Genomic DNA, 17,969 nt, shown 5'->3' with positions numbered 1-17,969 from the left:
AATACTGTAGAGCACACGTCTTTAACCTGCACATGGGAGTGGACGCTAACATTAGCTCGGCAAATTTAGCTTAATCTTTAGCTTTATTTACTGTCATTAAAGTACGATTTATTTTCAGATCTACATGGTGTGGCAAGTACGATGCCTGCAGAAGATTGTTTGCTTTGTATGTTTTTGTGTTCCAGTGAAAAAGGCAGCTAACGAGAGCTAGCTTGTTATTTCAAAACTGAAAGAAGGCAGTTTTTTGACCTTGTTAGCCGAATTGTTCGTTCTTTCTTCGTAACCCATCATTTCTTGTGCCTGGTTTTGGTTTAAGTGCATTAGTGACGTCTTCAGTAATTATTTTATTTTAAAATGTACATGATGTGCAGACAATGTTCAAGCCGCAGGTTCCCATGGAAACGGCTCAGCGTCCCTGTGGCAGCATCAATAAGAGAAGCATCTTCATCTAGAAACGACCTCATTCCTGTTTGGGGCGGGAGGCTGAACCAAAACAGCCTTTCTGGGACACTTAGTGCAGCAACGTTTTACTCGGATGGTAGGAATCACAAAGAAAACCTAAAAGAAAGCAACAGTCTCCCTTCAGAGCATTCACTTTCTACTGACATCACCCCTGACCAGACCTCCTCAGAGCAGAGACAGAGGAGGTCCCCTTTCCTGGAACTCCTGCATCAATGTGGCTCCCCATCAGATGTGTTAGACCTCACATGCAAGTACTCGCCCACAATTCATCAGGTCAGCAACTGCCTCAACCACATGTGGTCCTCCATGAAGAAGATGTCAGATGGGCAGCGGTGCTACGAGTTGCAGCTGATGTTTGAGCATCCTGAATTTGAAAATCTTCTGCAACGGGCGATGAGGTCTGTCCAGCACATGTGCAACGATGACGTTGCTTACTCTTTGTTGAGTATGGTCAATCTGGGGGTGCCTCAGCGTAGCCGTGTGATCCAGACCTTCCTTCGAACTTGCCAGGCGAGTAGTCAGAGATTGTCCTCTACAATGCAAAGACATTGTATGGTTTTCATGTTGACACTAATTTATTTTATCCACCAACAGGAGAGACTGAATGACTTTGATGAGAAGACGCTGTCCATCTTGGCCTCTGCTCTGGAGCATATGAAGGATGGTCAGAATGTGGATGCCCTAAAGGAAGGCATGAGGTATCATTTTGATATTTTAGTTGAAGTATTAGCATCAGTGGATTCAGTGGAAGCTATTTTACATTGATTATTCTTATACTTCAGGCTGGTGGTTGAGGTCCGTCTTCCTGGGATTAAAAATGTTTTGGCTCTTCAGACCATGATGCGACTCCTTGGAAAAGATGCCCCAAAGGAGCTCAAACAGAAACTAGAGGTACGGTTAAGTCTTATTTTGACAACTTTTAGTTTTTAGGTTTTTGTCTTAAGTATCAGGGTTTTTAAAGTATAAGTGCAGCACTTTCTCACATTATAGCCTCCAACTTCAGTGTATTAGTTCAGCTTTTGTGTTCATATTATTGCAGAGCTTTGAAGTGCTACACGACACATGGCTTATAAATTATTTTACAGTGAAATCTGAAAAGTGTGGCCTGCATTTGTATTCGACATCTCTGAGCCAATACTTTAGAATATGTAACTACTGGCTTTTTACACCTAGAGGTTAAAATTGTTGCCTATTTTGCATAATAGTCCAACCTTAGCCCGACTGCATAGAGAGCATCCCTTTCCAGTAAAAATTGGTCCTAAGCTAAATTTAGGATTGAAATGACCATATACCTTTCAGTATATTAATTGTTAGGTATTAATTAGTCAAACTCAGAGGAAAGAAGTATGACACAGGGTCTCTGTTCTTCTTGCGCAAGAGGTAGCAGTGCAAATCTACAAAGTGTTGGCACCCCTCTCTCTTTATTTATACATGCTGGTTCACACACAGTTCAACAAACATTCAGGGGGTGTGTGTAAGTGTGTGTGTGGGGTCAGAAAGGTTAGGGTTCATGTGTTTTGATTTTAAACAGAGAGGGAGTGAGGACTAGTACGAGCAGCCAATAGATGTTGCTGATAAAAGCATAACTCACTCCTCTCCCCATCTCCCTTTCTGTGGCATGTGGGAGGGAAAAGCACTTAGAGCAGACATGAGTGATAAACAATACAAAAGTTTTCAAACCCTAACATTAATCATAATGTTCCAAACACTCTTTCTGTGATGATATTGGCCACTATGATGTCTATAAGGTGTGGCTTTTAAGGACAGTGAAAGTCGGTCAATGTGCCATGATATATAATTAACAGAGATTTAAAGCATGGTAGCAGGCATATTATAGCCTTCCAAATATTGCCTACAGGTATTCATCAGTGTTTGCCATATTGCACACAATAATGATTGTGACTCAATATATTTTGCAGCTTTAATTTAACTATCCTCTCTCCCATCCATTATTTTTCCATTCAAAGCAGATGCATACTTTTGCGAAGCACTTCATCTGTTATTTTCTGCTGAATCCAATCTTTGTTGTCAAATTTTCTTTACCCTGTTTCAGAGAAAGGCTTTATCAATGACGGACCAGTTCAGCCTACCCAATGTCCAATACATGATCTCCACTATGGCCAAAATGGGCTTCCAGTCCAAACCACTGTTGAAAGTTTGTGGTGGGAAAATCAAAGGTAACATCGTAACCACAAAAAAAGCTCTTAAATCACTTTAACTACTGACAAACTCAAAGGGCACGTTGAATATATCTTAATTTTATATTTTCTTTCTGTATCTGTTTTCTGGTAGAAAACCTAAATGGGATCCCTTTTAACAGGCTGTACAATGTACTGAAGTCCTGTAAGGAGCTTCTCTACAGAGACGTAGATCTGCTTACTAGCATTTCAGACCATGTTGCTTCCACACTTGACATTTGGACTAATAAGCAGGTGCTGGAAGAGACATTTGTCTTCGGCTCATGCTTTGTTGACATTTGTAACATTTGCCAACCATATCTAGCTCCAGAATAATCTGCCCTCTTTTTTTGCAGCTTGTCTTCTTCCTTTCTGTGTTTGAGGACCTTCTCTTCTGTCCCACTTCCTTAATGGAGGCTTATTCTGAAAAAGTGATCACCAACTCCGAGGCCCTCACCCTTAAGGACCTCCTGTGTGTCTTAAAGGTTTACTCCTCTCTTAACTATGATCTGCAGCATCAAAGACAAAAGTAAGTCACCAATCCTCTCTTCCTAATCAGAATGAATCTGCAAAAGGTTTCCCCCACTTTGTTTCCTCGTTTCAGAGAGGTTTAAACTGTCAGGAGTTTTACTTAGTTTTTCACAATAACATGAAATTAAAATGGTATTGAACACAAAGGCAATGTTTTAGTACGGGTTGCCTTTTTCGTAAAGTTTTTTTTTGTTTTGTTTTTCATAACTTTAGGTTTCTTGATAGTCTCAGTCATGCTCTCAGCTCCTATCTGTCCAAGATGTCTGGTTTGGAGTTGCTAAAGGCTGTTTACTGTCTGTGTCTGCTGAACCACTTTCCCTCTGCACTCCTGGAGCAGCTCCTGAATATTAGTATGTTGGAGCAGCTTGCATGTAAGGATAATAAACGCATAAAGATACACTGTCTGATAAGTTGGGCTGTTTTTAGTTTGTATGTATAAATTAAAATCATTTTTTTCTTCTCAGCTGCAAAGCTCCCAAAGAGCACGGAGAGAATGTTTCAGAGAGTGGATCTATGTCTCCGTCTTGACCGTCCTCCTCTTCCTCAGCCCCTGACTGTCCCCTCATCCGCCCTGGGAAACCCCATTCTCAACAGTCCAACAGTTAACTTGCGGCTCTCAAAGGGCCTGCAGAGTGTGCTGGCAGATCAGGCGAACGCAGCGCTGCAGGAAATGTTGGTGGTGGAGAACTTCTACATCATAGGTGAAGATGCAGCGATGGAGGAAAGATGTTTGAGTGCCTGAACTGGTTAAACACATGCGTTTTTATGTTTGTACTCTCAGATGGTGTCATAATCAAACCTCTTCCAAACCCAACGTGTGCGATGGAAACAAGTAGCATTTCTCCAGCAGAGAGCAGTCAAAGGTAAGGAGATGGCAGCAGTAGACTGTGGTTGGTAACACAACCAACGTTTTGCAATCTTTTGCAAATCTACAGTCTGTGGTATTCCTTTTAGGTCTGATTGTGAATATTTATGTCATATTTGGTAAAGTTTGCTCTTAAAGCCTATAATGAGCATGTTTCCAGGCATTGGCGTACGCTGTGATCTCTCACGTAAAACATCTGTTCCCACAACTGTACATGGCAACAAAGTCCAAACATGTAAAGTAGGGCCAAAAAGTTCTAGAAGATTAAAGATCCAAACCTGATTTCAGTTTAAGGTCAAGTTCTAGCGTATTTCTATAAAGGCTTGGTTTTTGTCAGAAATGCATTATATATGTGTAACTATACAACCAAGAGTAATATAGTTTGTTTATTAATAATAGAGATGGTTAAACTACGATGAGTCTACACTGAAGACTTATTATGCAATATTTAGTCATCTAAGTACAATTCTGCTCATTTTCTTAAGGTTTCTAGATAGTTACTAATATTTTGTATTTTAAAGTTGTGGAAGAGTTTAGTGGTTTATGTTTAGGAAGGATGAGCGTATTTGATGATGGAGATTTACATTTTTGACTGATTGTAAGGATTTAAAAAAACAAACTCTCAGGCTGAAACTCTCAAACTCAAAGGCTCTTTAGACTTTCATGCAGTACAGTCTCAGTAGTTAGACCGCAAATCTTTATTACCGTAGTTTCTATATTTGAATCTGCACTTTGACACTTTCTAAGCAGAAATGTTTTCATTATGTTGCATTTTCATTACCTTTACAGGGGAATTTAATTAAATGTCAGTTCAACTCATCTGTTGGGCTTTTATTTTCCCTTGCTATTATCTGGATTTCTGTCAGATGTTTTTTTAAATTATTTATAATATTTCTCCAAAACATAAAAATAAAAGCAATGCATTTAACTTAACTGCATAACCATTGGAGCTGTTCTCTTTAATTAGCTTTGGATTGGTGTATGAGGAGCGCCTCATATATATCACGATATCACGTAGTGGTTCTAGACAAAATTTACAAGGAGGGCCAGGAAGGGGCCAGTATTTTTCTCATGGTGGCACTCAAAAAAAGAATGAAACAAAAAGAAAAACAGGGCAATATTTCTTCGTTTAATATAATAATTTGGGCCACAGAACCACTTGTGGCTCTGGAGCTGCAGGTTGCAGACCCCTGATCTAGCAGATGAAAAATATGATCCTATCTCAATACAGTTGAAGCTAAAAATGCAACACCTTAATTTTTAATTCATTGTTAAAGTAAAACTGTCAAAACAAAACGGTAAAAAATTTGATTGGTCCAGGGAACCAAACAGTTCTGGTATCTGTGCCAGTGCATATCATCATAGAAAATTTATTTAGTATTGTATTATGTCTTCAGTACAGGGGCCAGGACTGATTCTACAGGGGCACTGACACCTGTTGGTCCCTGTCTAGAACCGCCCATGTTGGTATCCCTGATGAAGAGATGTAAAAACTATGAAATAAATAAACCTTTATTGAATTATCAAAATCTCACACTGAAACAATTGAATCGTTTCATCTACGGTGAGTTTGGAGGGTATATTTACTTCCCTCCTCATCAGGGGGAGGGGTCCGACCTTTTTTTGGTAATTTGAACTCTCCAATCCAACCTTGCCTTTGTGAAATGGTAATTGCTCCCATCATGTCATCCAGGTCCTGAAGCAACAAAGCAGCTCCAGACCATCATACTCAAAATTCAACAAGGGCCATTATTTTTTCACGTGGAACTAGATGGTTTGGATTGTGTTTTTCCCACTAATAAATAAAGTAAAATATATTTTTCATTTACGGTTCAGTGGCACGGCTCTGATAGTGTAGGGGTTAAGCGCGCAACCATGTACAGAGGCTATAGTCCTCGAAGCGGCTGTCCCGGGTTCGAGTCCCAGACTCGGCGACATTTGTCGAATGTCTCCCCCCCTCTCTACCCCTCTTTCCTGTCTGCCTACTGTCAAAAAAATTAAAAAATAAAGGCCACTAGTGGCGAAAAAAAAAAAAATCTTAATTTAGGGTTTAGTAAACTGGCAACTACATTCAATTAAGATTAAAACATTGATTAAAAACTACAGTAAAGATAATGGAAATTAAAACAAATCACACAGAAGAGATTTCTGCAGAAGTTATATTGTGTCTTTTATATTCTTGATCATTTTTTTCTACCTCAAGGACATACTTTTAGCCAAACCTTAATTTTGATTCTCTCTGTAACCAAATCCAATTATTTAATTATTTTTTAAAGCTGACGCATTTATTAATTATTATTTTTCTGTTTCATATTCTAGAATTGCAGTTATTTACGCACCAAACTCTAGTTTTTGCTATGGTACTTCTATCCCCCGTGGCCCCCTCGCTCTCAAGGTCCGTCATCTGAAGATCCTGGGATACACTCCTGTTTTGGTGAGACTTTGTTTTTCTTGTACCAACAAATCTTCCTGGTTTTCTCTCAGTGATAGCTTGGCTTACCCGATTACTTCATACTTTGTTTTAATTATGCTGGAAACTTATGTGAATTCAGATTGTTTTAAGAAGTTCAAATCTTCAGGAAATATCTGTTATCGTCTGCATAGAATGTGACATTAATGAAAGGCATCCAGGTTTATGTAGCTATCTATGTTGCAATATCAGATGAAATCAGTTGAAGTAAAACTTATACTCTTATGCTCTTGCCCTGAAGGTAACAGAGCAACATCTACAGCCTTTGTCTGAGGAGGAGAGGACAGATATTATACGAGGACTCATTTTTCCAGAACATGCATCAAAAACACGACCACACGACGTGGAACATGTGAGATCCTAAATGCTGCAGTCGTAAAACGGGACTGAAGAGCCCTACATGGCTTAGATTTTATCATGAAAATTAAAAGATTGTTCAAATGAAATGTATATAATAATAATAATAAAATCTTTAAAAACTTTGAACTCTGAATTTATTGTGCGTTTTGGTAGACACAAAAGATCAAATCTGTTCCTTTTAAAATATAATATTTTGTCAAGAGAAACTCACTTTTTGGGTAAACTATGATTTGAAATAGCTTTATAAAGGTGTCACAGCAAATACCTGAACTGATCTTTTATTCTGAGTGTTGCTTATTCACTTACAACGTAAAAAATGTGATAACTTAAATGACAAATAATTTAGACGTGTTTTTAGTCATCTGCTTAACTCCCAAACCAGTTAAAAGGCTTCAGAAACATTATGCTAATTTTATCAGGGCTTGTGGTGGCTGTGAAAAGAAACTTGCTACTAAATGAAACCAATAAAACCAGCTCAAGCACTTGCACAGAAATTGCAAGGTGAGCATGGTAAAGGTGGAGCGCCTTTGAAGCTCCGACCTCTGCAGAAAGCACAAAGAACGAAAGAAAGAAATAAAGGAAGGGAGACAGGAAATGGTGCAGCTTGTTATTTTCAAACTGCTTGCAATGTTTCTGCTTGTCATCAACCTCAGTTCTGTCTCAATATAGTTTCTCAGAAAAAAAAGAGAACACGTTTGCAAGAAAGGTGTTGCAGCTTGATAAACTGTTTGTTTTTTAAGTTGTGGCCTCTCTTGACCCACAAGGTGTTGCACTGATTTACAAACTGAAAGAAGTTTTTTAAATGTGGTTAAATCCCCTCATTGAGACACCACCTTCTGTTTCAACCACAAAGTTAGGGGTTCCCAACAACGCATGTATCTGCTACAGTGAGTGAAACAGGAAGAGAGAAAAACTTGACATTGTTTTTAATACATCCATAATTATTTCAGACACCCTCGTAAAAGAAGCGCTGTTTTTCTGAAGAACATACAAAAAGTCTCTTAAAAAACAAAATACATAAATGAAACAAAGTGATTAATAATGTTATATTCATAAGTCCCAAAGATAGTCAGTGTGTTAAGGGATTGCAAGGAAAATGATCCAGTGATGTCCAAATCACCAGTAGTTTTTTGGTATAGGATGCTGGAGTCCTCTTTTCCTTCTGTGTTTTGGAAGAGCTATGGGTTTGGTGTTCATGTAGTCATTCTGGGAATCTACGTCTTTCATCTTGTACTGCAAGACATTCAAAGCAACTGAATCAGTGGCTGTCACCTGTAAATCTAAATATAGGAAAGTAGCAGATACAATTGAAGCTTTGAGTCAAGATAAGTTGTGGTATTTGCCGTCATGGAAATATATTTTCCAAAAAATATATTTTATGGAAAAATATAAAAAAAAACTATATCAAATAGTTTTCTGTCAATCTTAGTGGGCAGACCTCTGAAATCAACAATAAAACACAATAACAATCAGAAACACCTCTGTTAAATGCTGTGGTTTTGTAGCATTAAACATTTGTCAATGAACAAACATTCAAAACTTTTTTTTTTTTACCTTCAACATAACATGCCATGTGCAATTCAATTGGAAAATAAAGAAAGCCTAATTAGGGGAAAGAACATAAAAAAGCAGCATTATTCTTGTTAAACAACTGCGTACACCCTTAAAATAATAACTTGGTTATAGCGCCTTTTAAATTAAAAACAGTCCATCACTAGACTATGGCTTGATTTAGTGATACTCTGCCAAAGTTCTCCAAATCTATCAGATTGTGACTACATCTCTGTCCTCAGTCCCCTTCAGGTGACCCTACAGAGTTTCTGCCAGACTTAGTTCTAGACTCAGACCATTTCAAACTTTTTATTTTCTTCAGGTGAAGCAATTATTTTGTTGAACCAACTGGTATTTGGAACAGTTCCCCAGTTTAATTTATCTTGACCCTGTATTATCTGAGGAAAAGATGGCCCTTATGGTGTGTTTGTACTACCTTGTTTTACCGTGAGTATAATTTTATTAAGTTGCAGCACAGTGTCGTTTTTCATCCCAAACTAGGACTGCACAATATATCACAAATTTATAGTTATTTCAACTTCTCTTTATGCATATCGCAAAGTGCAAAACTGCCTGGACAACAATAAGTGATGGCTAATTTTTTAAGCACCATGCAGGCAGGCTTTCTATACCTGTAACATATTTGGGGACACTTGTTTAATGCAGCATAAAATGTTTTCAGCGTTAAAGGGTGTGTACACTTCTGAGATCCATGTATCATAAACTTTTAGGGTTGTTGGTGATAATGGTTCACACTAGCAGGAAAAAATACTTTCAAAAGATATGTAACACAGCTGTTGAGCAGCACATTTCAAACATAGCAGTGCAACGTTAGAAAGCCCTTCATTTTATTTTTAATGATCGTCATGAGCTGCACAAATTTAGTTTTATAATAAAATGCTAAAGCAAGGATTTCTGCTTAAGCAAACATTTACTGGCAAGTACTACTATATCTAATTTAACACCAATCAGTTAATAATTTATTAATTAACCGGTCACATATATCTTGAGTATTGAATTTTATCATACTATTATGGTATATGAAAATCACAGAATTTAAAAGTGCATTAAGTTTTTTTGAGTGCTTCATTTCTAAATGGGATCACTTTTATCATTTAGGTTGTTTCAGCACTTGTTTTGTGTAACCATCTATGTGAATATGGATTAGATATGCTGCTCTTCAATTGGTTCAGGCAAAAAAAAAACTACTGCCAGGCCCACATTATGCAAATAAGGTAGACGCCGATGTCATGTTGAAGAAGCACTTTTGCATGAACGTTCGGCTGACACAACTTTGACATGTGCATTAATAAGCCTCCACCTTGCTGTAAACACACATTTCTAGCAGTAATTATACATTTCACTTCAACAACGTTTTAAAACTTGTAAAAGAACTGAAGATAAAGCTGAATGTTTCATTCCAGGAAATTTGACTTTCTCTTAATTCTGTCAATGTTTAATTGATTATTATCAGTACATTGCAACCTGTAGCTTCTGAAAAAAACAGAGTGGTTTTACTCCGATACCCAAAACCAACTTCTATAACAGAGCTGGGCTCCCTCTGAGCTATTTTCCAAAGAATGTCTAAAAAAAATCATTATCACCTCCTGAAAATGTGGAAAAAATGCTTAATCTATCAACTTTTTTGTTGTCAAACCCTTTACAATGCACCTGTTAACACTGAGCACTGTGTGTTGGCAATGTTAATAAAAATATGGCTGTGGGTCAGTGGTTTGAATGGTTCCTGAATTGATAATCCATATTTCCATGTATCAGTGTTTGCTGGCATTTCACTGAATACTATGTTTTTAGGTGTGTAATTGTAAACAGAAAATGCTGATTATATAATATTCAGTATGTATACGGCTGATTCAAAATGCTGCAGCAAGAGTTCTGATGAAAATGAAAAAGAGAGATCATAGTTCTCCTATTTTAGCTTCCCTTCATTGGCTCCCTGTTAAATCCAGAATATAATTTAAAATTCTCCTCCTCACATATAAAGCCCTTAATGATCTAGCTCCATCATACATCAGAGATCTGATTGTTCCATATATTCCTAACAGAGCACTTTGTTCTCAGACTGCAGGTGTACTGGTGGTTCCTAGAGTCTCTAGAAGTAGAATGAGAGGCAGATCCTTTAGTTATCAGGCTCCTCTCCTGTGGAACCAGCTCCCAGTTTTAGTCCGTGAGGCAGACACCCTGTCTACTTTTAAGGCTAGGCTTAAAACTTTCCTTTTTGATAAAGCTTATAGTTAGAGTGGCTTAGTTTATCCTGAGCTATCTCTGTAGTTATGCTGCTATAGGCTCAGGCTGCTGGAGGACATAATGACCACTTTCACTCTCTCTGCTACGTTCTCATACTACTCTCCAATTTTGTGTTATTTGCTGTTATTTCAGCTTTTCCTCTATGTTCTCTCTCTGCTTTTTCTATTTCTAACAGCAACATCTGAGCTTGTTCTGTGTTTAGCTGTGGCACCCTCCTGGAGGTGGGACATCAGCTAAGTTTCTGCTGCCAACAACTTAATGCTCACCTTCTACAGATGATACACTTGGCCCTGTCTTTCAGTGTTAACCCTGTCTCTCCTAGACATAGCTACTGGCTAAACTGACGGCCGCTCACACTGAGCCTGGTTCTGGTTCTGCTGGAGGTTTCTTTCTGTTAAAAGGGAGCTTTCCCTTCCACTGTCGCTACATGCATGCTCCTTATGAAGGATTGCTTCAAAGTCAACACTAGCGACTGTCCGCTGTCTCTACATGCTCATCCAGGAGAAGTGACTTCTGCAAGTCACTGACTCGATGCAATCTGCTGGGTTTCCTTTGATAGAAAACCTTTTTAACCAATTGGAATAAATAACTGAATCTGACTGCACTGTTGATAGTTAGGATTAATTCGAATGTATGTACCTGACTCGAAATCTGTATGATTCGATTGAATTGACTTTGTAAAGTGCCTTGAGACGACACGTGTTGTGAATTGGTGCTATATAAATAAAATTGAATTGAGACATAACTAGTGAGTAATTTAAATTTATTAATAACTTAAGGCTTAATTAATGCTTATTATTATCTAATTAACAGTTAATGTTGCTTAACATTCATAAATCCCCAATGTTAAATTGTGATGCATATCTTTTGTCAATGCCCAGTTAACATTGATTAATTATTTAGTAACATTTATTAATGCATAGTTAACATATAATGTGTAATTGATATTTGATTGCCTGATTATTTGTTGTCTAACATTTATTAATGCCCAATAAATATTTATTACGAGTTAGGTAACATTAATGTCTAATTAACATAATGACTAACATTTAGTTATGTAACATTTTTTCTTCTTAGTATTTAGGTACACAATAATAATTTATCTGTTTTAAAATAGCAGTAATGGACTTGTAGCTCTGATGAAACTACTTCTTTTACTTTGGTTCAATAAAAAATAAAAATAAAGTTTAATTTTAAAGAGCCAAAAAAAACAATGAATGAGTAAGTGTTCCTCCTGGGATGGGTGATGTTTAGAAATATCTTACCCAGATAACCAAGGCAGCAATAGTAACTGCTAGGCTGTAGGTGCTAAGAAGTGCAACAACCATTATCCAGATCCATACAGGTCTGTCTGTTTTTGGTGGCTCTGGATCGTCTCTTTTACATTTTTCTGTTTTGCACTGGCATCCTTGTTCTGAAAGAAGCATATGTTAATTAAGTTTTTTAGCTAATCATAGCATATGCACATTTAATATTTAGATGGATTTTGCTTTAAATCTTTGATATATTTACCTTCTTCTAGGACCAAGACTGATTTACTGTCCTTGGATGTGACAGGAGGAGGGTACATGATAGTACCCTCACAAACGTAGACTACTTGCTTTGTGATTGTCTTTCTGGTAAGCTTGAACCCTGTAAGTTCATTCTTCTCATTTTTGCATGGGTTGACACCTGCCATGGTTAGGTTACAATTTTGTTTTTGAGTATCAGTGCATAGTTGGTAGATCACCTTATTGTTTCTGTAAAGTTTGAAAGTCACATCTTCAGCGGTCATGTTTGGGCATGGCACAAACACATGATCAGGGCTTTCCGCTGTATTGCAGAGAAGGTCTCCCTGTTGCTCTGGAGGTAAAGATGTGGAAGTGATTAAGTGTCAATTCAGTTTTTAGTGGTGATCATATGTTTCTTACACACTTCCCTAAATATTTGTCCTGAATTAATATTTTTGAAAATTCCTTTGAACAAACAAGGCAAGCCAAATCATCTTCCAAAGAAGTTTGCAAAGAAAGGAGCTTCATAAACACGTCCCTCCTGCAAACGTAGTTTTTGCTTTAAATTTGTCTAAATGAAATTTGCACCTAGAAACAGGTTGTTTCAGAGAAACCACACGCCCACAGTGGAATGTGCTTGATATCAGCTGTTTTAACCACTTTTACCTCTTTCCAATATGGTAAAAATACAAGTTTGTCAAGCGATGTGGTTCATGTGCATTTCTCTCAAATAAAACTGTGTTTGCACCAACTGCTTTACCTTTGGTGCTACACAATATTTTGCTTCTTATTAGCTGTGCCTCAACAATAGAAAGCATTGATAATGAGATTAAATAAAATTAGTTATGGAAATTAAACCAAACTTCTATTACCACATTTCAATATTTTAATTCTCAATATATTAATAGCCTCATAGAATAATTGCCTATGTCATTTTTGCCTATATATTATGCTGTGAGGCTAACAATATACTGTAAATAATATACGTTTGCTGAACTAACGTAGATAGTTAACGTACCGTAGCATCTGTAATAGGATGTGCAGCACAGTAGAATTATTACCAACCAGCAGACTCCCATCATGGTCCCCTCTTCCAGCAGAACTTTCTTCCAGGAAAACAAATTTCCGTAATCACCTAAAAACTCCAAGCTCCTCAAATGAGCTGCATGAAGCCGTACGCTGCAGAGCAATCTGATCTGTTACCCCGATATAGTCAACCCTGCTTCCACGCACGTGTTCTTTTCATGTTAATACATCACATCCTCATCAAACCTCACCCACAGAGTTGCAGATTGAAGCTCATGCGCTCTCTCTTGAGAGAAAACATCCTGTGGCAGAAAACGCCTCCTCTTATAAAGTTTCCGCTCTCTCCCAGTTTTTGATATACTGTGACTTATAGTTTGTGATCATGAATTTAAATCTGCAGGGGAAAAAAATATATATTAACTGTTGTTTCTTTATCTTTTGTGTGTGTGCACTGGTTAATTTATGAGATTTATTGTATTAGTGTGTACAATTTAGAGAAATGATAGTTGCGTGGTAAACACAATTACAATACAAAACTGATACAAAACGTGTTGTTTTTATTTCCTCTATGCACCACAAATGACATTTCCTGGCTAGAAATAAAACAATATTCGCTTAAAAATGAACCTATAAGGTTCCATTACTGTGATTTCTTTAAAATTAACACCAAGCTAATAAGAGTTATAAATGGGTACAGCAAGAATTTCAATGTAAAATCAATCTGAAAAGCTATTGTGCACATCCTCCTTCAACCGTGAGGTTTTACGTCTCATCTGATCAAAAGCACATGACATAACCCCATATTTGGCGTTTATATAAAAAAAAAAACATTACAAAATCCTGAAGTTGTCTATATGTAAGGAGTTAAATGCATTAAATAGGACATTCTTTTGCAGCTATAGCTATACCTAGATGTTGGAAAATCTTTCTAGTTCCCTTTAAATGGTGCCACATTTGTAAGGAAAATGCATTTGTGGGTTTCACCCATGAAATACATCCACTTATTCTGCTCTTGGCTCTTGTTTGGTGTTGTTTATTGAACTAGATGATTGAAATTTGAAGAAACAAGACATATTGACAACTCTTCTTCCTCATGCTGGTCAGCAGCTTGGTTGTACACTGCCATGGGATGGCATCCCATTCTTCAAGCAGCATTTATTGTAAGTCACCTAATGTAGTGTTGGTCACTCTGGGGTCTACAGCAGCCCATTCCATCTTATCTATTTCCAAATTCTGGCAGTAGTCTCTGATAAATCCTGCTCCATGGGGCAAGCACCGAGATCTTAGAGGACAGAGTTCCTTTTCAAAAAGCGGAGATATGGGATTACCAGTTGCTGTAGAATCTAATCTTAATATGTCTCTGCTTTCAGATTGCCTCCAATGATGCTGAGACTTGCTTTCCTGAGAGGGAGATGCCACCCAACATCATCAAACCGCCTTTACCAAAAGCTGTTTGGCACTGGCAGAGAAGATTGGCAGGATTGGCAGGATTGGCAAGCCTATATAGTCAACCACTGCTCAGCCCACAAATGCATTTTCCTTACAAATAAGGGAAATGAATCGACTCTCCAATGGAATAAGACTTATTGCCAAGAAGCTTTTTACAACAAAGACAAAAATCGGTCAAACATAAATAGGTAAATGCTGCTATAGGTTTAGACTGCTGGATGACATAATAACTACTTTCCCTCACTCTGCTACATTCTCCTACTACTCTTCAATTTAGCTGTATTTGCTGTTGTTTCAACTTTTAACTTTAACTTTATATTCCCTGTCTTTTTCTTTCTCCTCCTAGGGGGAGTGGTGGCCTAGTGGTTAGAGAGCAGGGCATTTGCTTCCTGGAGAGGCCACAAGTTTCCTGGTTTGAATCCCATAGCCTGTCACTCTGGGTCCCCGAGCAAGACCCTTAGCCCCTGAATGCTGCCTGGGCGTTAGCCACTGATGCTGCCTAAGTCTAAATTTATTTGATTTATTTTATTTTTTAAAAGCTACATCAGGCCTGTCTCTCTGTTTATCTGCAACACCTTCCTGGGGGGAGGCGTTGGCTGGGCTGCTGCTGCCAACAACTTAATGCTCTCCTTCTATAGATGATACACCTGGCCCTGTCTTTCGGTGTATAACCCAAGCCTTCCCTCTCCTTGATATAGTTATTGGCTGAGCTTTTACTGGGACTAAGTCTATGTGCTCTCTTTCATCCTATAGACTTGAAAATTGGCTTAGTTTATCTGTGTTTCTTTCCTAGATGAAGCCACTAAAGGAGATACTGCCTTTAACATTTAACTTTTCTTTCACATAGAAATTACTCCTGGATCAGTGCTTCTGTGTTCTTTTGTGTGTCTGCTCCGTTCTCTCAAACCACCACATCTTGACATTTCTTTGTTAGATATTCTGTTTTGCTTTTAGGATTGGTTTCATACAGACTAAAATGGCTTTGTATACAGAAGAGTTTATAGTCAAATCAAAGTAGGCCAGTCCTGTGGCTACAGTGAGTCCAAATCATGACCCCTTCACCACCATGTTTCACAATTGGTATGGAACATATTAAAAAAAATGTGTTTGTTTTCCAACAAATGTAACATTGTGCAGTACGTCCAAACATTTCCACTTTGGGCTCGTCTGTCCAAAGTACATTTCTGTGGTTACACAATTGAACAAGGAAAGTGCAGTGACCCTGTCCATGTCCCAGGTGGAGTGTTTACTGAACACCCTGGCAGACCCTCAACTGACACGTATGACTCCCAAAGTATGATTTCAGAAATTGCTGACAGGCAGAGAAAGACACATTTATGAGAAATGATTAAGAAACAGTCTAAGTAGTATGAGTCATTATCTATGTACTGGCAAAGCACATTCAGACCAGGTGTAGGAGACAGTGACTGTTCTCTGAAACCACCATGACTGTCTGATTGGTAAAAAAACAAATAAGTCGAATATTTCGCTTAGGCCCACTAGATGGCAACAAAGCACTTTATAATTATTCTAGTGATGGTTCTCACCCATCCTGTAGGTCCAAACAAACACACCCGGGCTTCTTGTTTGGTACCAAAAGAGGTTTACCTCCTTTTAGTAGCCACTTTAACCTAAAAAGACAAAAGTGATTTAACCTTCACTTTTTCATTTGCTTCAGTTTTCTCACCTTACTAGGTGTTTGAAGCCATGACTAGGAAATACTGTTTTTGTTTGGCGGCACATGGTAGTGTAGGGTTGTAAGGCAGGCTATTTATGCACTCTAAGTCAGGAAATGGAGGAGAGAGGTTCAATGATCTCCTGTTCTGCAACATCCACCTCAAGTCTAGGGGTGGCAACTGTAATAACTAATTATTGTGCTTACAGCTGGCAATGATTGTTTTACTGTATCACTGCAGAGGAATTTTGTCCCCAATTGAGCCACATTGTAACTGTAGTTATTAAATAGCACCAAAACACTGTGAGCATGTAATTATTGCTTGGTTCAATACTCATCTAAAGTACTTTGCAATTGTATTCCTGCCTCTTCACACCTTGTCATGTTCCAAACTCAAACTTTAGTGTATTTTAATGGGATTTTATGTTATAGACCAACACAAAGAGGAGCACAATTGTGAAGTGGAAGGAAAAAGATAAATGGTTTACTTCTTTTTTTTGCGGGAACATGAACTCTCGCCTATTCCTCTTTGTAAATTAGCTGAAGATCAGTCAGATTAGACAGGAAGAGTCTGTGAACATCAATTTAAATGTTTTGTCACAGATTATTAAACAGATTGAGGTCTGGACTTTGACTGGGCCCTTCTAACACAGGAATATTGTTTGATCTACGCTTGTAGTTTTATAAGTTCCACCATCTTGACAAATATTTTACACCATATTGCAAATGGATTTAGACTGTGTTGTGTCTTGCTCTTAGCTTTGTTAACTACATGATTGGTTGAATGATTTTGTATAATTAAGCTTCCCCTTTTTACAGAATATTTGAATTGACAAGATTTTATGTGCCTTGCAATTTTATGATTTTGGAGTTCTTGGACTTTTCTCCACTACATTTCTCTTTTCAGAAGTTTCTGATAAAGCAAAGCTCAATTTGTTTGCATTAAACATTCAAATATTTTGTCTAAATACCACTAAAGGCAACTCGGGGACCACCAGTGGTACATGTACCACAGTTTGAAAATAATGGATCTAAACTATACTTTTGCAGTTTTTGTTGTATATTTAAGGTCCCTGTCCTGTTGAAAGATGACGCTCAATCCCAGTTTCATGTCGGTCATCACCATGTTTAAAAGTGAGGTTCAGGGTGATGTGCAGTTTTAGCCTTTTCTCCACACAATATTTTGAATGGTCCAAATTCTAGTCTCATCCGACTAGGGGACCGTCTGCCATGTGTTTGTTGAGTCCCCTACATTGCTAGTGGCAAACTACAAACAAGACGTGTAGCATTCATTCAACAATAGCTTACTTATTAGTGCACTTCCATAAAAACCGAAATGTGAAGTCGATGACTAAAGGTTGTTCTGTAAAAAACTTCCCCCACTTGAGCTGTTGATCTCTGCAGCTCCTCCAGCGGTAGCATGAGCCTCTTCTCTGCTTCTTTAATTAATGTTCTCCTTGGTCGGCTTTCCAGTTTGTCGATGCTCCTACTGGAACATCTTCACATGAGATGTTCAAAGCTTGGGAGATTGTTGTGGACCATACCCCTGCTTTAAACTTCACTGCAGCTTACTCCCTGATCTGTCTGCTGTGTTCCTTGGTCTTCATTATGCTGATTGTTAACTAATGTTCTCTACCAAACCTCTGAG

The 17,969-nt window shown here is 37.9% G+C and overlaps 2 protein-coding genes across 2 annotated transcripts; one reads left to right on the top strand and one right to left on the bottom strand.

Moving 5' to 3' along the window:
* Window positions 1-14: 14 nt before the first annotated feature.
* fastkd2 (FAST kinase domains 2) lies at window positions 15-6,987 on the top strand. The gene is made up of 11 exons (XM_047355679.1): window positions 15-972; window positions 1,057-1,160; window positions 1,245-1,353; window positions 2,516-2,639; window positions 2,755-2,894; window positions 2,996-3,168; window positions 3,384-3,541; window positions 3,635-3,871; window positions 3,952-4,033; window positions 6,355-6,469; window positions 6,747-6,987. The coding sequence occupies exons 1-11, from the start codon at window positions 355-357 to the stop codon at window positions 6,867-6,869; spliced, it is 1,983 nt and encodes a 660-aa protein (XP_047211635.1). The 5' UTR covers window positions 15-354; the 3' UTR covers window positions 6,870-6,987.
* Window positions 6,988-7,774: 787 nt separating this feature from the next.
* si:dkey-1h24.6 lies at window positions 7,775-14,589 on the bottom strand. Its single transcript, XM_047355681.1, has 4 exons — window positions 13,190-14,589; window positions 12,194-12,523; window positions 11,947-12,095; window positions 7,775-8,098 (listed from the first exon to the last, which is right to left on the bottom strand). Exons 1-4 carry the CDS (start codon window positions 13,251-13,253, stop codon window positions 7,982-7,984), a joined length of 660 nt encoding a protein of 219 aa, XP_047211637.1. The 5' UTR covers window positions 13,254-14,589; the 3' UTR covers window positions 7,775-7,981.
* Between the last annotated feature and the right edge of the window lie 3,380 nt (window positions 14,590-17,969).

The sequence above is a fragment of the Girardinichthys multiradiatus genome, chromosome 24 (assembly GCF_021462225.1).
Source record: "Girardinichthys multiradiatus isolate DD_20200921_A chromosome 24, DD_fGirMul_XY1, whole genome shotgun sequence".
Lineage (NCBI taxonomy): Eukaryota > Metazoa > Chordata > Actinopteri > Cyprinodontiformes > Goodeidae > Girardinichthys > Girardinichthys multiradiatus.
This window is presented reverse-complemented; position numbering and strand designations above follow the sequence as displayed.